The sequence below is a fragment of the Hibiscus syriacus genome, unplaced genomic scaffold (genome assembly GCF_006381635.1).
Source record: "Hibiscus syriacus cultivar Baekdansim isolate YM2019G1 unplaced genomic scaffold, ASM638163v2 tig00110847_pilon, whole genome shotgun sequence".
NCBI classification, from domain to species: Eukaryota; Viridiplantae; Streptophyta; class Magnoliopsida; order Malvales; family Malvaceae; genus Hibiscus; species Hibiscus syriacus.
In genome coordinates, this window is record NW_024062888.1 from 612,016 (window position 1) to 635,499 (window position 23,484).

At 33.4% G+C, this 23,484-nt stretch overlaps 1 protein-coding gene across 1 annotated transcript in view; it reads left to right on the top strand.

Annotated features, from left to right (window-relative positions):
* The window catches only part of LOC120143422 (probable LRR receptor-like serine/threonine-protein kinase At3g47570), a 61,843-nt gene extending 42,223 nt beyond the window's left edge, over positions 1-19,620 (top strand). The window contains exons 2-5 of the mRNA XM_039157751.1: positions 14,997-15,287; positions 16,568-18,421; positions 18,561-18,924; positions 19,597-19,620. Coding sequence (XP_039013682.1) covers positions 14,997-15,287; positions 16,568-18,421; positions 18,561-18,916 — 2,501 coding nt within the window. The 3' untranslated portion in view covers positions 18,917-18,924; positions 19,597-19,620. The remainder of the gene's footprint in view (positions 1-14,996; positions 15,288-16,567; positions 18,422-18,560; positions 18,925-19,596) is intronic.
* The last annotated feature ends 3,864 nt before the right edge of the window (positions 19,621-23,484 follow it).

A 23,484-nucleotide genomic window follows, 5' to 3' on the forward strand; every position in this document is an offset into this window, starting at 1 on the left:
TCAGGGGGTGACTACTAGTGATTCCCGAAATAGGTCGACATCATTTTCAACACCGCATCATGACTTCTAAAATATCGAGGCAATATTCAATTATTGGGCACAATAGTTGATCTCCCGCATTCATGCTAGGAATGAATGCTATTGGCCTTAATAAACGAATACACTTTTCAACTTTGCACTATAATGACTTTTAAATTAAATAAATTCAAACTCAAAATTTTTGATTCTATATATAGGGTAATCAACTAGGCACAAATTTTAGGGAGCTTGTGGGAGTGTTAATCCTTCCCCACATGTAACCAACTCCTGAACCTGATTTATGGATTTTCGCAGACCTTAAAAATTGGTATTTTAATAAAAAGAAAATGTTTTGTTAAAAACACCCAATTTTTATGGTTTCTTAATCACACAATAAATGATTGGTGGTGACTCCTCACATTTTAAAATTATTTTCAAAGAAAACCCCCCAAGTAGGTACAAGGTTTTCCCTGCCCGGGCAAAAAATAGTGTCGATAGCTTAACAGCTCCGGGGGAAGTTTTGTTTTTAAAATAGCTTGAGAGTCCAGCACAAGTTGGTTACCTATATTTAGGATTTTAAAAATTATGAGTTTGAACTTATTTTAATTTACGGTTCATTATGTTATTCCAAAAGAAAAAAGATTTTCTCTCTGGTTAATGCTTACACTTTCATAAAATTATTTAGGACTGTTGCAAATCATAGCTCTAAACCCGAACTCGATCTCGGTTTATCTAAGTAGAGAGAAACATCACACCTCATGAGGAGCATTGCGTTTCCTTGTGTGGGTCTGATAAAGTATATCTGGAAAGCATCCTAAGTTGCCAATCAGATATTGGATCATAGATACGCTTTTAGTGGTATGATCATCTGAGTTGAATTTGATTCGCAAGTCTGGAATAGGCCAAAATCGGGGTCAACCCTAGTAGGTTGTATTGATGCCATGGGAACCTTTGATAGAACCCAATCACATATAGAGAATTTAGCAAACCTACCCCGGTAGAGCCATGTGGATAACCTAGGATAACTAGAAAGCATGCAGTTAGGATTTTAATTTTCTTCGGTGTGTTTTATGTCTAAATTATTTAAATTTTGCTAGTCTGCTTTAATTATTCTTTGAATTCTTTGAATTAATCAAATTTTACTGACCCATTTCTTTGTTTCTTGAATGTATGTATCATTTCCATTTTCATTTCATAACATTGCATAGAAGATATTGATTCTAGATTATCTAGTTACTATATAAAAAGCTTAAGACATCAATGTCTTCTGATACGATTGAGAATGTGATAAATGTTTAGACATGGTCAGATTATGGGCAAATATGATTTACGGATAGTAATACCGCTGGTGAAGAATTAGTGTTGCCAAAGAAGGTTATTATCACTGTCAAGCAAGCACATTGGTCCGAGTTATCAAGAATATGGGCTAGTTGGGATGAGACTGAGAAGATGCTATTCAGAGAAACCTACAGGGACATAGTAGAGTTATTGCCGGTACTGATCGATGTAGTAGTGGTCTTGGTTGAATATTGGAATCTTACTTATCATTGCTTCACCTTTGCCAAGATAGACATGACCCCAACCCATTGAAGAGTACACTACTTTGCTGAACATACCAAATGTCAAAAGGCGCTCATTTTACACTAAGGTGATCCGACCCAAAGGATTCATAACTAAGATGGTTACTTTGACAATAAAGACTAAAGATTGGGTCAAGGAATATATTCAGGATGATGGGATATCATGGGCTCAACTAAAAAGTTTGATTACGAGAAAACATCATCCAAGAAGATGAGAGATCACTTTGCACTCGCATTGTATGGCTTGGTGGTTTTCTCGAGAAAGGAAGATCACTTTGACATTGCCATAATTGATTTTGTTGAAGTCATTTCTAGGAAAAAAACCCGCACCGAACATCTTAGTAGAAACATTCATGTCCTTGAACCATTGTAGGCGATCAGGTGGAGGTCAGTTTACCAGTTGTTCCTCTCTATTGCTGGTATGGTGATGGAGTCATTCCTGGATAATTGAAAAGGGTTGGGCTTGAAAGCATCAATCATATTTCTCTTATATGGTGGATTTCCTTGAGAAGTGTCAAATTCTTGAGCCTCGCAAAAGAAAAAACTGGATTAAGGCCCTATGAAATATAAAAGACGCCGACATAGTCTGGAGAGTTTGTTGGTTGCCCAAGTAAAACATACTGTACAGAGGCAATAATGATAATTTTTTTATGTTGCCTAGGTTGTGGTGAGCATTTGGTTATACCCTCTTGATAGCACTTCGAGAATTTAGTGCCCAATATTTTCGCACCAGCTACTCATGGGTTGAAGGAGGCAAAGTTTTCTTTTTCTACCCTAAATTATTGAGATTGGATCTCGAAGATTTATATTACCAGGAAAAAGCCTTATTTTATGACCTTCAAGATAATAGAACCAGTAGTCACGCAAGCCTATGAGATTTAGAGGTTAAGGAGAATCAATGATAACACCCCGAAACCTAACTTGGAAGATGGGTTGACCATAGAGCGGTGCATTATAGAGATGATGATAGAGCTCGAGAAATTAGGAGATATGGCTAGATATTATATATAGCTCTTTGTGGATGCACTTTCTTTACCTGAAGTGCTTAGGCACTATGTTATTGAGAACTTTTTAAATGAACTAGTTATTTTGGAATCAATATCGTTTGCATTTGCATTTTCATGTTTTTCTAATGTTTAAGTCTTAATGCATGCATTTTAACATTCATTCATTTAATAAGACATCGAATAATAAAATACGGTTTTCGATGATTTTTAGTGATCCAGGCGTACACCTCACACCCCTACGGTACTCGTATGTCAACCAAAAAATGGAAGAGAGACTATCCCAAATCGAATAGGACCACAAGGATGCACAAGAGGAAATGAGAGAAAGGTTGAGTAAAATTGAAGTAGAAATGGCAAGCTCACAGCTTGATTTACTGCAAAAGATCGAAGATATATTTAAAAAGCATTTGACGACCGACAAGGCCATTACCAACCAGCCAACATCGTCCGATCAATAACCATTATATCCCCCGAGTTTTGGGTTTGGATCATTGTACCCAATTGGGTATATATCCGACCCACAGCGCCCATCAGTTTTTACACCGGATCCCTCGCATCCTCTAGGTTTTACACCTGTGCACATTCATGTTTGATCTCTAGCTCCATAAGATATTTGACCTGGAATCTATGTGGCAAACCAACAACACCACACAGAGCTCTCATTCCTAATGAACTACCCACCTTCTGCTAGGGTAAGTCCTGTCGAATCAGGCGTAGAAGAGCTATCGCCTGAATTCAATGAATTAGAAGAAAAAGATAAGGACAATAGTGATATAACCTAGAAACTAAAGAGTCTGGAGGAAAGAGTGAGGTCGGTAGAAGTAGAACCATTTTATGGAATGGATACAAGGGAGCTAAGCTTTGTCCCTGATCTTATAGTTCCCCTAAAGTTCAAAGTACCAGACTTTGAAAAGTACGATGGGACCACCTGCCCTTCTGATCACCTCACTATGTACCGTAGAAGAATGGAGAGCTATACCGAGAATGAAAAGCTATTGATACATTGTTTTTTAAGATAGTTTGAATGGGTCGGTTGTGAAGTAGTACAACCAGTTAGTCAAATCCCACGTTAAATCATGGAGGGATTTAGCCAGGGTATTTTTGGAGTAGTACTCCCATGTTACTGACTTAGCACCTGATAGATGGACTATGAAAAACATGGAGAAATGACACAAAAATATTTTTTAGGCAGTACGCCCAGAGGTGGCGTGATGTGGCAGCATATGAGCAACCCCCATTATTGGAAAATGAGGCTACCGTCATTTTTGTAAATACCTTGAAGGCACCGTATCTTGGGCATCTGTTAGAAAATGCCACTAAAACTTTTGCTGACCTGGTCATTTCAAGAAAATTGATTGAAAATACCATTAAGAGTGGTAAAATTGAGGGATGAGATGAGTCAAATAATCCCTATTATTAGAGGAAGGAAAATGAGGTGAATCACGTGAACGCTTACCATAAGAACCTCTCGGCTAGTGTTACGATCACCTAACCTAGGGTAGAAAAATCGAATGCCCATGAGAACAGAGGACCAAGGAGGGAGACCATGAGGATGATCTTCTCGTCTGTGCAAGTATTGAATTTAGATATATATGTTGTTCTATTGAAAGCAAATTTGATATGCTAGTACAAGTTGACCCTGCTACAACCGCCTTACCCTCATTGGTATAATGCCAACGCCCACTGCGAGTACCATGTAGGTATCACCGGGCATGACATCGAGAACTGCCTAACATTCAATAAGATTATGCAAAATCTCATCAACACTAGAGACTTGGAGCTTAAAGCACCAACTGCAAACACTTATCCCTTACCCAATCATAGGGACAGAGAGTTAATGTGATTGATGAGCAATGGTGAAGTGGAATTCTTTAATAAAGAGAAAAGCCGACGAAAGATGGATATTTGTATGGCGAATGGATCTAGCAGGATGCAAGGAATAAGGAAGCCTGAGATCATCACCGTTAAACCAATAAAGGAGAGCTCGTCGTCAATAATTCTTAAAGTTATGATTACAAATATGTCTCTCTTCCCATTGAAGGAAACACGACAAGTTCCATGGAGTTATGCAGTAAATGTATCTATACTAGAGGGGTCGAGGTCCTCTGAAAGGATATGAGAGGAAAAAAGTCACTCACGGAAGAAGTAAGTGAGGTGGGCCACTTTACGAAGAGTAGAAGATGTTACTCTCCCGAAACATCCATAAAGGCAGACAGGGCGAAAGCCAAAGCCAAGCCAGTGTTAGTACCAAAAAATTTTAACGAAGAACCTCCACCAGTCATTAATGAGCTAGGGACTTAAGGCCAGGGTCATGAATTCATGAGGTTCTTCAAGCATAGCGAATACAACATAGTAGAGCAGCTTCATAAGCAGCATGCGAAAATCTCAATATTGGATTTGTTAATAACCTCAGAGGTATATCGGAATACCTTGCTGAAAGTACTAAACCAGACATTAGTCACTGAGGATATCTCGGCACATAAGTTAAACCGAATCGTGATACACATAGCTGCAAATAACTATATCACATTCACTGATGATAACATATCGGAAGGAAGAATAGGATCCATCAAAGCTTTAAATATTACGAATCACTGTCATGACCATGTCTTACAAGGGGTTCTAATAGATAATAGGTCTACATTAAATGTGATGCCTTTGATTACACTGCAAAGGATACCCGTAGATAGCTCACACATGTGAGATTATCAAAATATTGTTAGAGCATTCGATGAAACCCAAAAAGACGTGATGGGGAAAATGGAGATACCCTTGTTAATTGGACTTACCATCTACAATATTAACTTTGTAGTTATGGAAATCCACCGGACCTATAACTGCTTATTAGAGAGACCCTGGATCCACGCTACAGGGGCAGTTCCTTCATCTCTACATCATAAGTTAAAATTCATGATTGATGGAGATTGGTCAGTATCAGAGCTGAAGAAGAAATCATTTCTTTTGTAACATCTGATGCCTATACATCATCATCAATGAATATGCCTTGGAATGCTCCTTCAGGGCCTTAGAGTTCATTAACGCAACGTATGTAGCCGAAGGAAGAAAAGTTCCATGCCCTGTATTATCGGATTGTACCAAGATGACAGTAAGACAAACCCTGGAAAGTGAGGCAGAGGTCGACAAGGGAATTGGAAAGAATCTACAAAGACTGGTATGACCTATACCTATCGAATGGAAGAGAGATCGTTTTGGGTTAATGTTTAAGCCCATATTCCAAAAAGTAGCCAAGAGTTGAGGAAAAGGGTCGAAGCAATAAAAGACATGATGAAATGAGAGGATGTCCCTTCAGAATGTATGTTCTTTCTACCTCTAAAGAACTCTTTCAAATTCAGAAGAGTATACGACGTAGTAAAATAATTGGCATGTGCTATCAGGATTGAGAGGTTGATGAAAGAGGAGAAATTGATGGGAGAAGCTTTGAATGAACTGCCTATCAACATGATTACTGGGTGAAACCAACCTAGAAAGTTTTTAGCTAGAAAGTGATGTCGTTTGGTTTGAAAAATATTGGGGCAATCTACTCTTTTCTATGACATGATGCATAAGGAAATTGAAGTATACGTAGATAACATGATTCCCAAGTCCCGAACAAAAAAAGAGCATGTGCAGAATCTGATAAAATTGTTCCAAAGATTGAAAAACTACCAATTAAAGCTCAATCCATCCAAATGGATGTTCGATGTAAAATCAGGAAATCTACTTGGCTTTATGGTGAGTAAGAAGAGAATCGAGATCAATCCAGATAAGGTCAAGGCAATTCAAGACCTTCCAGCACCTTGCACGTAGAAAGAAGTCCGAGTGTTCCTGGGAAGACTAAATTACATATCGTGATTCATTTCTCAACTAACCGATAAGTGCGATCTGGTGTTCAAATTGCTTAGGAAGAATAATCCTAAGGTTTGGAATAACGACTGCCAGGAGATTCTGGAAATTATCAAGAAATACATGTCTAATTGCCCCTATACTAGTAGTACTAGTACCTGGTAGTACATGTTATACCATACCCCATGGTTGATATCGAGGATAGATCCATTAAAATTTTTAATGGAGTCTCCTGCTCTGACGGCAGACTGGCTAGATGGAAAATGTTGTTGTCTGAATTTGATATTGACTATGTGAGCGAAAAGATAATAAAGGGAGTACCATAGATGACTTTCTTACGAGTTGTACCTCGATAGATTATGAGCCCCTGAACTTCAATTTCCCAGATGAGAATTTGATGTGCATTTCTACCGATGAAAAAAAAATCCATGGAAACAAATCCTGGACACTTTACTTTGATGGAGCTTCTAATACTTTAGGGAAAGGAATTGGGGAAGTATTGATTTTTCCAGAAGAGATATACTATCATTTCACAAGTATATTGGAATTTTTTGCACCAACAATATGGGAAAATACGAAGCATGCATTATGAGGTTAAAGGCAACCATTGAAAGAAAGGTCAAAACAATTAAAGTATCATTAGTAGTGTACCAACTAAGGGGAGAATGGGAGACGAAGGACCCGAAGGTAGTTGAATATCGAAATTAAGGACCATCAGGTCATTACCTTTGGGTGCTTCAAATAAAAATCACTAACATACAATAATTTTTTGCATGTTTAAAACTCTTTAAAGAGATGATAAACCAACTAACAATTCCAGTGGAGAGTTCATAATGAGAAGAACTCATCCGATAGAGAGAGAAGAAGTTCATAATGAGAAGAATTTGTTCACCTTTGCTTGATTCATCGCATATGGAATTGAATCAGCGACGCCTCACTCGAGGGTTAACATTTCCAATTGAAGGTTCATAATGAGAAGAACTCATCCGATAGAGGGAGAAGAAGTTCATAAAGAGAAGAACTTGTTCAACCTTTGCTAGATTTATCGCATATGGAGTTGAATCAGTGACGCCTCACTTGAGGGATTAATATTTCTAATAGAGGGTTCATAATAAGGGGATCTCATCCGATAGAGGGAGAAGAAGTTCATAATAAGAAGAACTTGTTCAACTTTTTCTCGATTCATCACATATGGAGTTGAATTAGCGACGCTTCACTCGAGGGATTAACATTTCCAGTGGATAGTTCATAATGAGAAGAACTCATCCGATAGAAGGAGAATACGTTCATAATGAGAATAACTTGTTCAACCTTTGCTCGATGCATCCCATATAGAGTTGAATCAGTGAAGCCTCACTTGAGGGATTAATATTTCCAGTGGAGAGTTCATAATGAGAAGAACTCATTCGATAGAGGGAGAAGAAGTTCATAATGAGAAGAACTTACCTTTTCTCGATGCATCGCATATGGAGTTGAATCAGAAATGGCTCACTTGAGGGATTAACATTTCAAATGGAGGGTTCGTAATAAGAAGAACTCAACAGATAAGGGAGAAGAAGTTCATAATGAGAAGAACTTGTTCAACTTTTGCTTGATTCATCGTATATGGAGATGAATCAACAATGTCTCACTTGAGGAATTAACATTTCCAGTGGAGGGTTCGTAATGAGAATAACTCATTTGATGAGAGAGAATAAGTTCATAATGAGATAAACTTGTTCAACCTTAGCTCAATTCATCGCATTTGGTGTTGAATCAGCGATGCCTCAATCGAGGTATCAACATTTTCAGTAGAGAGTTCATAATGAGAAGAACTTACAGCTTAAAGAACAAGGACTGAGCCGAAAAATGGTGCTTTGTGTGTCTTTTCTTTATTCCTATTTCACTGCAATGAGCAATGAGGGACAGCTGTAATCACCATTTTTCAATCTACTTATATATTATTATTAATATTATTATATTATAAATTCTACTATTTTTTTGTAAACCAATAGCCCAATACATATATTACAAGCCCAAAAAAAGAAAAAAATGGGTCGCTTTACAAAATAAAACCTGAGCCCCTTTACAAAAACCTAGACCCAAAATACCCAAAACAGAACCCGACCCAAAGCCCAAACAAAACTCGACCCGAAGCCTACTCTAACCTAAACCTATAGTCGCCCCCAATCACCCCAATAGCGACTGCCGATTTCTGCCCCAATGCAAGAAGGTTGCTCCATGCACGCCACCACTCTCCAGCACTCCACTCTACCTGCAGAAAACAGAAAGCAAGAAAACAAACTTGTAATCATTTTCTTTCCTCTGTAATGGGTATAAAACCCCCAACATAAGCAGTGTATAAGGGTTGGTTCCCATTTTTCAGAAGTAATAAAAGCCACATTTCAAGGTATTAGTTTTATTTTTTGTTCTTTTAAGATTCAGATAAAAAAGATTTTTTTTAGTTTCAAACAACATAAAAAAATGACCCTATTTTTCGTTTCGAATAACCAGCAAACAACAAGAGTAACAAAGAAAAAAGAAACATGTTTTAGTTTCAAAATAAAACAACAACCAAGTATTTTCATAGTAAAAAAAAGGAAAAGATGAAGAGGGTAGATCAGAGTTTACCTGAGACGTAGGGGGCTTCGTTAGAGGTCACCGGAGTTGAGGAAATCGAAAGGTCTATGGAGGATTTTTAGGGTATTGAGGGAGTTTTTTTGGTATTTTTAGCCCTAAATAGGTGCCTAAGTTAGTATATATGGGGTTTTGGGTCTTTTTAGGTTAGTTTAGGAGTTCTGACCACCGCGTGTGGTGGCCGAACGACGGTCAGAGCGGGGTGCGAGCCGGAGGAGAGAGGGGAGAGGATTTTTTGTGATTTTTTTGTGTTTTCGGTGTAAAATGAAAAAATAGTATATATAGAGAGATTTTAGGGTAAAATCACGCTTAAGTCCCATAGATTTAGCGCATTTTTATGTTTTGGTCACTTGTAGGGACAAAATCTGTTATTTTTCCTTTTCCTTGCATGTTATATAATTTTTGTATATTTACCCTTTAGTCCCTCTAACTTTAGCATGTTTTTGAATTCTGTCATTTATGAGGACTGAAACTTTTATTTTATATTTTATAATTTTTTATTTTTTTGTATATTATTGGGTTATTTATTGTTTAGTCCCTATAATTTTAGAGTATTTTTACACTTTGGTCATATGTAGTGACTCTTTTATTTTATTTTAATTTGGTTTGACTAATTTTTTAATTTTCCCATTTTTTTTAATATGGTATTTTAGGCTTATGGATATTTAGTTTTAGGTCCCTTAAACTTTCGCGTGTTTTTACATTTTAATCACGAACCTGTTTTTATTTTTGTTCAGATTTTGTCATTAAATTTTAATTTGTTTTAATTTAGCCCTTGTTACATGTTTAATTTATTTTCTTTAATCCTCGTAATTTTATATTCATGCAATTTAATCCTCATTTTTTTAATTTTTATTTCTTTGATGTTTGGTTTTTATTTTAATATAGTTGATTGTGTTTGTTATTATAACTAGTGTTTCATAGTTTTTGGGTAATTAGTTTTTTTTAGATTTCTTCCTTAGATTAGTTTAATAAACCTAATCGAATCTAGTAATTAGGGTGACACCTTAGTTTTAAATAGGGAGCAATTTAAACTGAGTTTTTGCATAAGATGCCCGATTACTCAAGTCGATTCTTCAAACTTTTAAATTTTTAATCATCGACTAATTTTCTAAAACTCTTTTAATTTAATCCCATAAATTTTAATAGGTTAATTTAGATCTTATTTACAATTTTGATTTGATTAGTCCTTAAATTTTAGGAGTTATTCATTTAGGCCCCTGAACTTCTAGTCTCTTAGAACTTGGTATTTTAGATCTTTCACCCTTTTAGTCCCTGAACTTTAATTAGACTTTTAAGATTAACATAATCAAATAGGTTAAATAGAGCATCCACTTTTAGCTAGATTTCAATATAGTCCTCTTAATTTAGGGAATAATTCGAGTCAGCCCTTACCTAAATGCTCAAAGGACCATCTTGATTATTCGATTCAATAACTGATTTAAAATCAAATAGGGTTAATATTAGAACCTACATTTCTAGGTTTGTGCCTTTAGGTCCTTTAATTCTCATAATTTGTCACTTTAGGATAGAGAGAGAGCCTTAATTTACCCTTGGCTTAATTAGGATGAATAAAAATTTGTTTGATTGCATTTTATTTTTAAACCTAAGGTAATGTTAACTTATTAGGGAATTAATAGTATATTTACCGCAAGTATGCTCAGGGGGTGACTACTGGTGATTCCCGAAATATGTCGACATCTTTTTCAAAACTGCATCATGATTTCTAAAATATCGAGGCAATATTCGATTATTGGGCACAATAGCTTATCTCCCCCAATCGCCCTTAATAAATGAATACCCTTTTCAGCTTTGCACCTGTAATGATTTTGAAATTAAATAAAGTTCAAACTCAAAATTTTTGATTCTAAATATAGGGTAATCAACTAGGTACCAATTTTTGGGTGCTTGTGGGGGTGCTAATCCTTTCCCATGCGTAATCGACTCCTGAACCTGATTTTTGGATTTTCGTAGACCTTAAACTTGGTATTTTGATAAAAATAAAATATTTTGTTAAAATCACCTAATTTTTATGGTGTCCCAATCGCACCATAAATGACTAGTTGCGACTCCTCACATTTCAAAATTATTTTCAAATAAAAATCCCCAAGTCGGTACGAGGTTTTCCCCACTAGGGTGTAAAACGGTGTTGACAAAAAGTTAGTATTTTATTTTCATTAGGTTAACTCAAGACTATAAATACCCCTCGGGGTAAAGCTTGAGGGGGTACAAGTTTAGAATTCAATATAGAATTGGTTCTGGCTTTTCATTTGTTTTTAGGTTTTAGTTTAATAAAATTATTTTTCTTTTTCATCTTCTTTTACGTAACATCTTCATATTTCTTTCTTGATTTTTCTGCAAACAAGTAGAGGCAATCGACCTTCCTTCAATATCTCAATATCTTCAATCCAAGGAGTGTATAGAGCACATTGGTTTGATCGGCATTGTGATCTATAGTTGGGGAGGAGAGTCGGCTTGTAGCAAATTCAATTCCGTAAGAACAAACTTAGCGGCGGTCTGCTTAGGGAAACCAAGATAGGGTTTGATTTTCATCAAGACACCATAATCTAAGTGCGAGATTTTTTAGTTCCTAAACCAGCATTGGTGTTAATATCGATAGTTGATATTAATCCAAACAAGGGCTAATTTTCAACGATTGACTTTGGAAATTAGTTCAATAGAGAGAAGAGCAAGTTACAAGGGTTGTGCCTTTTAGACTATAACTGGCAAGCATCCGAAGTAAAATTTATTTCAGTGATTAAGATAGATTAAGGCAAAGTGAAGCTAGAGGCTATCTCTTATCTTAATTAAAATTTTGCATTTTTTCTTTCTTATTTCTATCAATTTACTTTAGTTTTATTTTATTTATTTAGTTTACTTGATTATTTTAAAACCCCTCTTTTTAATTTTCTTATTTTATAGATTTATTGGTTAAACATCAATTTAGATTGATATTAGAAATTTCTGACTCCCTATGGACCGACACCCTTTTTCTATATATTACGTTCTTAGCATAATTATCCAATAAAAATGATTAATTATTTGACAATTACGACGCTTGTGAGTACTTGTGTTCGTTTATTTGTTTTTGAATGCGTTCATATTCAGTTTGTTTAACATTTACAAACATAGTTGTTTAGCATTCACGAATATGTTTGTTTAACGTTCGCGAACATATTCACTTAACGTCTGTGAACATGTTGACACGGTGATGAAATTATATAACTAGTTCTCAAACTCCTTAGGCTTAATTACTTGAACTTCAAAGTTCACAATGTATTCAATTTAGTATATATCTTCACTAATATTTAAAATATAAAAAAAGGTAAAAGAAAAAAAACAACCCAGTAAACGAGTTTATAAATGAGTAAATAAACAAGCTCGTTCTTGAACATGAACGAACCAAATACACCTTTAAATATTTGTAACCAAAAAAATAATCAAAGTTTTTTTATAGGTAATTCTTAACTTCTTCAAATTAGCTTTTCTTAGTAAAATTTCATATTAAAATGTTAATGCAAGTAATTGTGATTGAGAAATTCGGTTATGTTGCTGGAAATTTAGCGAGAAGATTCCACGCCTATGGGGTATGCAAGTAATTCCATTATGATTGTGATATTCCCACTTTGATTTCGTGACTGGACTCTAAGTCTTAACGTCTTCATTAATTCACATTTGGAATGTCTAAATAATTTGAATTGGAATTGTTTATTATTATTATTAATTTAGGGTAATTACAAGTGACAATATATATATTTTAGAGACTTTAAACTATTTGATAATGAACATTTAAATATTGGATAATGAATATTTAAATATCATATAGTCGATGGTGCTTGAACATAAAACTTTTAAGGTTAATAATCATCCCTTTAACAGTTTAAGTCATTTTATTCTTGCAATTTACTTGGTATTAATTGGAGAAAATGATGTACAACACAGAATTTTCATAACCGAAATATATATGTTTTGATCTCATGTTTATCCCTTTTTTCTAATCCTTGGCACATAATTCTTTAATTTTTTATATTTTAAATAAATACTTTATTTTCAAAATACTTTTATAAAAAATAAAATTATAAATATATCTAATAATTTTATATAATATTTAATTTTAATAAATTAAAATTAGGACCAATTTGATAGAATAAATAAGTAAAAATGACCAAATGTGTAATTATACCAAATATTTTTAAACACTACACGGCGAGTGGCTTAATCGAATGCATTTAAATAGTTGAGCGACCTTATTGACAAAATTTAAAAAATGGTGATCAAAATAAAAAGGAGCAATACTTAAGTGGTCACTGGTATAGTTTACCCTTATTTTAAGTAATTTATCTTTTATTTTTTAACTAATTTATAATTATATGTTGTGCCTTTAGAATTTTAAATTTTTATAAATTAAATTAATGGTGTTCACTGTTGGTGGTGCTCATCGGAGAAAGAGAAATATATATATTTTTTAATAATTATCCTCTTTAATAAAAAAATCTAATTATATTTATATAATTGTCCTTTGTTGTATCATCTAATTAAAGTAATATTTTTAGAAAGTTTAATATTTTAATAATTTCTATCATGTAAATTTTGAGATATTTCAGTATTTGAAATATATATATATATATTTTTAACATGTGATATTTTATGTTGTGTTTTAGATGTATATATAGATTTAAAATACGATATTATCATTTGATTATTTCATTCGGAGATTCCATAAATATGGAATTAGTGATAATTGCTGGAGCTCAGGTCACTTTCATTTGGTGACTCAACTCTAAATTAATTTGCGTTGGAATTGCACGCAAAAAAGGATGCACCGGAGAAAGAGAAATTTCAAACCAGAAATTGTACCTATTTAAGCATATTCTCTTTTCTTCATCATCCAACTTCAAATCCCCTCTTCCTACTTTCTCTTTTCTTTGGCTTATTTCGTCTCAAAATCATGAAGTACAACCCATGCTCCCATCTAATTTCTGTTTTGTGGGTACGATGTTTCATAGTTTGCTCAGCTATAGCTGTCAGGAATCTCACCACTGATCAGTCTGCACTTGTCCACTTTAAAGATGGCATTTTGGATGCTCAAAATATATTGGCTAACAGCTGGAAGGCCTCTACTTCTGTTTGCAAGTGGGTTGGTGTTTCTTGTGGTTCCATCCATGAAAGAGTTGTAGCTTTGAATCTTACAAGCATGGATCTTGCGGGTAACATCCCTCCACACCTTGGGAATCTTTCATTTCTACGTTCTCTTGATTTGAGCAGCAACCATTTCTATGGCCATCTGCCTGTAGAATTGGGACAGCTACATCGTTTGAGGGTCCTTCAATTAAGCTTCAACAGTCTTAATGGAGAGATTTCATCGTGGCTTGTCAACATGTCCAATTTAGAGATCTTAAATTTGGGAGCCAATCAACTGTTTGGTCAGATTCCATCTTCCATCTTTAGAATTACCTCTTTGAAAGGGATTTATCTTAAAGATAATAGTCTTTCTAGAAGCTTGCCCGATGATTTGTGTGTCCATCTTCCAAATCTTGAGGTGCTTCACTTGAATAGAAATGAATTATTCGGTAATATCCCATCAACTCTAGGCAAATGCAGCAACCTTCGAAATTTGGCACTATCTTTTAATAAATTTAGTGGGACCATTCCAAAGAAGCATGGGAAATATGACACGACTCGAAGAATTATATTTGGGAGTCAATAATCTAGAAGGTATGAGTTTTTACTTTTAAACACATTTTTTTTTATTTAAACTTCGATTCATAATAGATACGAAATGTCAGAATTTTTGTTTCCCTCGAACTAAATATTAAGTTTGATTTATAAATGAGTTCAAATACGATTAAAAATTTAATATTTCTAGAAAATAAAAACGTCTTTGATTTTCATAACAAAATACTAAGCTTTAACACTTGGACTATGATTACAGGTGAAATTCCGACTTGTATCTTCAACATTTCTTCTCTCAAGATTATTTCTCTCTCTAACAATAGTCTATCAAGAACTCTGCCTGATGATCTGTGTCACCCTCTTCCCAAACTTGAAGAGCTTTATTTGGTTTCAAATGAATTATCAGGTTCTCTTCCACCAAGCATAAATGAATGTTATAACCTTCGAGTTTTGTCATTAGGCTCTAATAAATTCAGAGGGATCATTCCAACAAATATTTGGAATTCAACCATGCTCCAAAATATATCTCTAAATGACAACATTTTACAAGGTATGTTGTTTTCTTTTTAATACTTTCCCAAGTTCAATAGCATTTACTTTAATTTATTTCTTCCTTTTTGGTCATATATGTCGTCGTCACTCGTCATACGTAAGTGTAGACACCAAAAGTATCAAAATGAAAAGATGTAAATATCTTCTAAATATTTAAAATCAATATAATAATTCATAGGGTAAAGTACACAAATGGTCCTTCGACTGTAGGATGTTGTTTTGTTGAGCCTTCAACTATTAAAAGTTACAAAATGGTTCTTTGACTATAAGATATTGATTTGTTGAGTCTCACGACTATTAAAAGTTACAAAATGATCACCGACTATTCATTATGTTCCAAACTCGTCATTTTTTGTTAAAAATTGACGGTAGTTTAAGTTGGACGTTATCATGCTGACAGAGATATGATAATCGTTTAAGATTCTGAAATCAGATTTTATCATATCCAGTTAGAATGTTAACGTAAAATTCAAGTTATCGTCAATTTTTAATGAAAAATGACCAGTTTGGAACATAATGAGTAGTTAGATGATCATTTTTAACTTTTAATAGTCGATAGACTCAACAAAATAATGTCTTATTATTAGGGGACCATTTGTAGCTTTTAATAGCCGGGGAACTCAACAAAACATTATCCTATGATCAATGGACCATTTCTATACTTTACCCTAATTCATAATTGATTGATAATATATCAATGCATTTAAAAAATTAAAGTAGATGACTATAATAGTAAATGAAAATACATTGTAACCAATTAATGACATAGGAACTATTAATTCATAATATATGGGTAAAAAGCACTATAAATAAATTAATGATAAGCTATGTATAATACATTCTAGAAGGTTTTAACGGAGAAAACTGATTAAAATATAAAAAAGAAAATGATTAAGCTTAAAATTAATAAATTAAAACTAAGTTTAAAATATTTGACATATATTTATTTAAAAAAATTTAAAATAAAATAAACGTAAAAAGAAAATATAATTATCATTATTGGCATTTTTTAAAAATATTTTATATTTAAGATATATTATATTAACTGTAATTTCTATTAAACCTTGGGGAAGTTTGATTGCATTTCTTAGAGCATAAATTTTATTTTTATTTGAAAAAGTTTCGCAAAATAAATAAAAGTGGTTATGTAAATATTTTGTAAATTTGGCATTCAATGAATTTTTAAGCTGAAAAAGTAACGTAAAGATTTGCTAGGATTTCAGTGTTTAGTTTGAATCACATGATATTTATATATACTAAAAGATGCAGTTTTAACAGGAAACTTGCCTCCCATGACCAACGCTCCAAAGCTCGAGAAGCTTGTTTTGTGGGGAAATAAACTCAGCGGAAACATTCCCACCTCTATCTCCAATGCTTCCATGCTCAAGCTTCTAGCCTTGAACAATAATTTCTTCTCTGGTCCAATTCCAGATACGCTTGGCCACTTAAGACTCCTTGAATGGTTCCAAGTCAATGACAATAATTTGACCACAGAATCTGCTACTCATGGCTTGACATTTCTTTCTTCTTTGGCTAATTGTAGGAATTTGACACTTATAGAAGTTTCGGGAAATCCATTGAAAGGAGTTCTTCCTTCTTACATTGGAAACCTGTCAAAATCCCTTCAATACTTCTACGCTTCAGGATGTGAGCTTAAAGGTAATATTCCAATGGAAATAGGTAATTTAAGTAACATGTTGGTTTTGGCACTTAACTACAATGAATTCTGTGGATCTGTTCCCACATCAATAGGAGGGCTGAGAAATCTCCAAGGTTTGTACCTTGGCTCTAATAAATTAAGAGGTCCCGTCTCAGAAAGCATATGTGGTTTGGAGAGATTATACATCTTGCTTTTATCGCTGAATGAGTTGCAAGGACCTGTACCCACATGTTTTGGTAATTTGACTTCTTTGAGGTATCTTGACTTGGCTTCCAACAAATTGACTTCTCCAATACCTTCAACTTTGTGGAATCTTAAAGATATCTTAGAGTTAGATTTATCATCAAATTACCTCAACAATTCCCATGCTCTAGATGTTGGAGATTTGAGGAGTCTGGTGGAATTGAATTTATCAAGGAATCTGCTCACATGTGATATCTCATCTTCAATTGGGGGTCTTCTAACACTGCTTTCATTAGACTTATCAAATAATAAGTTACATGGTCATATCCCTGAATCATTTGGTGGTTTGATTAGTTTGGGACTCTTGGATTTAAGCCATAACAATCTCTCCGGAGCCATCCCCAAATCTTTGGAAAAACTTCAATTTCTAAATTATCTTAATGTTTCTTCCAATAGACTTGAAGGAGAAATTCCAAGCAATGGATGCTTTCCAAACTTTTCCAGCACGTCATTCATGAACAATTTTGCACTTTGTGGTCCACCAAGATTGCTAGTCCCACCTTGCAAGAAAAACATCTCCAAAAACTGCAAGATGATGATAGTGCATGCTTTAAGGTATGGTTTACCTGCATTTGGGATTGTCATTGTACTAATAGTCTTAACTATTATGTACAGAAAACGCCAAAGAAAGAGTACAACTCTACCAGTCAAGGATGATTCACCGTCTTTGAAAAATTGGAGAAGAATTTCACAAGCTGAACTTTCACAAGCAACCGATGGATTTGGGGAAAGCAATTTGCTTGGTTCAGGGAGTTTCGGATATGTATATAGAGGAAGACTTTCAGATGGAATGGAAGTAGCAATTAAGGTCTTCAATTTGCAGATAGAAGGAGCATTTAGGAGCTTTGACATTGAATGTGAAGCATTGCGTAATATAGTTCATCGGAATCTTGTCAAGATCATTACTTGCTGCTCTAATGTCGAGTTTAAAGCCTTGGTGCTTGATTTCATGTCTAATGGAAGCCTTGAGAATTGGTTACATTCTGAAAACTATTCTCTTGATATCTTACAAAGGATGAACATAATGATTGATGTTGCAACAGCTCTAGAACATCTCCATACTGGACATGCAACACCAGTAATTCATTGCGACCTAAAACCGAGTAATATTCTACTTGATGATGACATGGTTGCACATGTGGGAGATTTTGGCATTGCCAAATTGTTGGGAGAAGGTGATGTAATGAAACATACCATGACTCTTGCAACTATCGGTTATATGGCTCCAGGTGAATTTCAGTTTTTTTATCATCATTTTTCCTTTTTCTCCCTTTTATATTCTTTCATGTGTATGTGTATATATAATTGGATAAGGCATTTCAGAAATAATTAAGAATTAACAACTCTTTGATTATGCTTGAAAAGCAGAATTCGGATCAGCAGGACGTGTTTCTATAAAATGTGACATTTATAGTTATGGGATTGTCCTAATAGAAACGTTCACAAAGAAAAGGCCAACTGATGAAGTTTTCACTGATGAAATGAATATGAGGGATCGGGTGGAAAGCTCGTTGGCTAAAGGAATGATAGATATTGCAGATGCTGATTTATTAAGAAGAGAGGACGACTACTTTGTTGTTAAAGCAAATTGTATTGCATCCATCATGGACTTAGCTTTGGGTTGTTCAACTGAGACACCAGAAAAAAGAAAAGATATGAAGGACGTTGTGGTTGAGCTGAAGAAAATCAAACAAAGGTTTGTAAATAGCATCGAACATGTTTGATAAAGATGGTAAGTAATGAGTATGCTTGTCCTATATATCACACATAGATGGTGAAAATTAATAAACTAATTTACTCTTTTTTTCTCACTCATTTGCTCTCATGTACTAGGCTCTCTTCGGAATTCAAACTTCAACTGCAAAATCAAGATGGACACAAATCAAACAAGCAGCAGACCTTTCTATCAACTAGAATTTATGTTAGCTTCGGGCCATTAAATAATCAATTTTGATAGTTTGGATTTGTTTAGTTACTTGCTTATTTCATCACTATATAATTTTGTTGTAACATTTTCCTGACTATTTTATAGTTGTATGGATTTTTCGTTGCTTTTCTCTAGTTAAATATGATATTTATTGTCATAAAAATTAAAATTAAAATATTTGTTGAAATAGTTGTATCTTTTTTTCTCTGAGATAAAATTTTGTGAATTGTCAAACACAAGAAGATGATTAAAAGCCATCATACTCGTATGCGGGACCAAAAAAAAGGTACGGGTCTATGCTAAGTTTGGTTCTTAGTTGTATTTATTCTTAAAAATAAAATATTTCATTTTTCATGCCTGATATTCATTGTAATTAAACTGAAGACTGTTTGGTACATCATAAATTGGGTGCAGAGAACATGGATCATAAACATTAAAGTCAGTCATTGTTAGCTATATGTTTTCTGTAATATGCAGGATCACCATGAAACTAACTCTGAAGCTGTAAGGTTTAGTTTGTTGATATGGTGATGACTTCAAGTAAGAAAAGATACAATCAAAAGAAAGATGAGAGATTTCTTCAGGGAGTGTACTTGGTTGCAACCATCTATAGGCGTGTTTTTCTTGAATGCTATAATACCTAAAAGTTTACCATTAAATTAGCTTCTAATAATTACTTAGAACTGTAATGTCCCAAATTTTGGATAGTAACTAAAATGTAAGTTTTAAAAATTTGGTGGCTAAAGTATAAACTTTGGAAAGTTCAAGGACCAAAAATGAAATTTTAAAAAGTTATATATTTTATACCGTAAATGAACACTTGGTCCTAAAATAAGAATTTTCTTGGTAGTCAGATTTTCGGTACAAGATTTGTGTTAAAATCTATAAAGCGTTAAATTTCGGTATAGAAATCGAATGATCAAACCGAATTTTTACGAAAATTTGAAGGATGTTAGATAATGGTTGGAAATATCATTTCTATATTTTAGATCAGATAAATTTGGCTGAGATCAATGTAATTTTTCAGATTTGGCCGAATAGTAGAATTTTAGTGACTAAAATGTAGTTTTTGAAAATTGCATGGCCAAAATAGAAAGTCAAAGCTAAGTTGATTCATATTTGACTAATGGGATATAAGGAAATGACATTTGGTGATTATCAAGGTTCATTAATGACAATTTTGGATTTCTCATTAATTGAATTTAACATTCAATTATATTATTAAGACAAGTGTTAAGGCTAATTAACACTAGAATAATCAAGAAAATTAGCATATTTTCAGCTTGTTCTCTCTCTTGTCCGAAACCACCATTGTTGCTAAGATAAGAATTTCATTTTGATTTTTAAAGCTACACGATTAGTTTTTGGATCAAGCTAATAGATAGAGAATTAAATTACATGAAATTCTCTATCATTTGGTATAAATATTACGTGGTGAAGATGCTTGTGTGTTGAGATTGAAAATTAGGGTTTATGTAGAGTTTTGTCATTTTGAAGAATTGATTAAGGATTTTTATGTTTTTGAGGTTGGAGATTAATTCTAAGGCATGTATGATAATTAAAGTTTTTGTACATGCTTATATAGTGTTCGACCATTTCTAGGGTTTATTGAGATTGATTGATTTTGGTTCAAATTGATATTATAATGGTTAGAACAACATGAATTTGTTGTGAGAAGTTGAATTCATGCTTGAAATTGACTGGAAATCAAGCTTTATTGTACTAGGGGTATTTGGCCATACAAGAAAAAATAGGGAAATTTTTTTGTAAAATTTCCTATGGTCTAGAATTAGTATTCAAAGTGTTCTATATGTTTTGGAGATTAATTTCGATCAATTTGGAGCCTTGAGAAAGTAGAAGGGCTAATTTACAAGTTTTGAAAATTATGGGATAATATTGCATAAATGTGATAGTTAAAGTACTCAAGGGTGAATTTTAATATTTGAAATGTTGGAAATATAAGTTAAAAATTTGTTGGAACCAAATTGCAAATTTGGTCAACTTTGGGGTAGAATTCAAAAAATCTTTGGAATATGGGGATTTGATTGCAAGTTATTAAATGTGAAGTATCATTTGAGTAAAAATATTACTATGCTGGAAATTTTATTGATATGCTGATTTTTAGAGTTTGATTACAAGTTCGAAGAAATTTGAAAGCTTATTAAAATAAGTGGTTGAAATTGAAAAATCTCTATAAAGTTTAAGATGAAATTGCAAGTTTTTTAATGTTAAAGTATAGATTTGAGTATTTTTTAAGGTGCTAGATTTTTTTTCAGTATTTAATGTGAAGTGATAATAATAGCGAAGGGCTATTATGAATTTAATGAAAAAGTTAAGGTGAATTATATAAAAAAATTCATAATTAGTGTCTTGATTATGATATTAGTAAAATTTGAAGGATAAATGATGAAAAATATGATTTAGCTTGATATCGATTTTATTTTTATAGATATTTATTTTATTAAATTTAGATTATGTTAGTTTGATACTAACATATAATTGAATATTTTATGTTATTATATGATGTTGTCAGATCATGATAAACCTAGTGATCTAAGCGATCCGAAAGGAAAGGAAAAAACACGTGAGTAAAGAACTAATATATAAAAGTTCAGTAGTGAGGCAAAGGTAAGTGCTTTTTATTTATTTAATTATTGTGATCGATGACGACTTGCAATAAGTCAACTCATTTTATTTTCAAGTATGATTTATAACTTTTAATTATTGATGATTTTTATAATATTTTCAATAAGTTTTATGAGTGATTTAGGGTATGAACTGTCCAAGTACGATTTTTTTGATGATGAATTTTTAAGATTTATGATTTTCAAACGTTGATTAATTAATTCTATTATGATATATAAGCCCATTATATGTTGCATTGAGAGTCGTAGGTACATTTGGCATGCCATTAAGTTAAGTATTTCCCAGTTAAGTTATGGTATTTTCGTGTATATTATGATCTGCAACGTTTGGTGCTCATGTTATGATTGCGCTTGGAGTGCATTATATGTTTCAGTTAAGATTGGCATCATGATGTGCCTAGTGCGCACCTTATGTTATACTCACGTACCTTGTGTTCTCATAAATATGGATTGGGTTATGAAAATGAATACGAAAGTTGTGAATGATGTCAAGTTAACAGAAAGCATGATATGATTATTTTATATGATATTGTTTATCATGATCTTTATGAAATCATGAATTAAGATGAATTTTAGGTTACGATCAAGAATTTGGCTTGAATAAGTCAGTTTGCAAGTTTAATGTTTTATTTAAATTATTTTATTTATATTTATGATATTTTCATGTTTTATCTCACCTTAGCTTATTACTGCCTCACAAAGTTATACTTAGTGTGTGATAATTTTCATGCGTAGGTGATAACTCCGTAAAAAGACTATATTTTAGGTCTTTTTACTTAAGTTATTGATTGTCTAAAAGTCATTGACATAGCATTTTAGCTGTATATAGTTGCATTTAGGACATATTTGCATGTGGTGGATAAGTTTTGCCAAGGAAAAGTTTATTAAACTAAACTGATGCTGCTTAGGAGAAGGGTTGTTTACTGGTTGTGATGATGCAGGAAATGATTGAGAAAGAATTTATTTTCCAAAACAAATTAATTTGCTATGACCAGTAGAAAACAAAATGAGGACAGTGAGGAATAAATTTTCTTGTCAATGCGAGTTTTTTATCTCACAAGTCTAACGCATCACAAGACGAAACTGCTGACGTCACTTGGCCAACTGTCCAATACACTTCACGTGAAGCTATGCCCCTACTAAAGAATTTGGGACCACTACCAGCTGCTATATTATTCACACAATGGTTATGTCACCAAGGATATTTAGGGAATTTACAAGGACACTAAAGCCTAGAAATTCCCACTATAAATACATCATTATACCACCCTAAAGAGGAGAGAAAATACCGTAGAAAAAGGTTTTAGAGAAAGGAGTCGTATATTTTTCTTTTCCACCGTCCCCCTCTAGTCCGTCCTTGGTGCACTCCATAGCCAAGCTTCGTCGGAGTAGCGGCTAGGCCCTCGAGAAAGGCTGGTGCGCTAGAGTAATCTTGGTGGTGGTCTGATGTAACAGCAGAGCTCTGTTCTGGGAGTTTTTCTTCCCTTGTTCTTTATTTCTTATTTTTCTAAGGGCTTGCACTTAATGAATATTTTTGGGATGATGTTTACCATACCATAAATTGTTTTATTTGGTGTTGGAAATGCTTGGATGATATTTTATTTTATTGTTAATGGATGAGTAAATATATGTTTTTGTTAAATGTTGTTTTGTTCGTTGTTTCAATCTTTTGCCTTAGCATTGTAAGAGCTTTTGAAAGATTGCCTGATGCCTCGGCAAA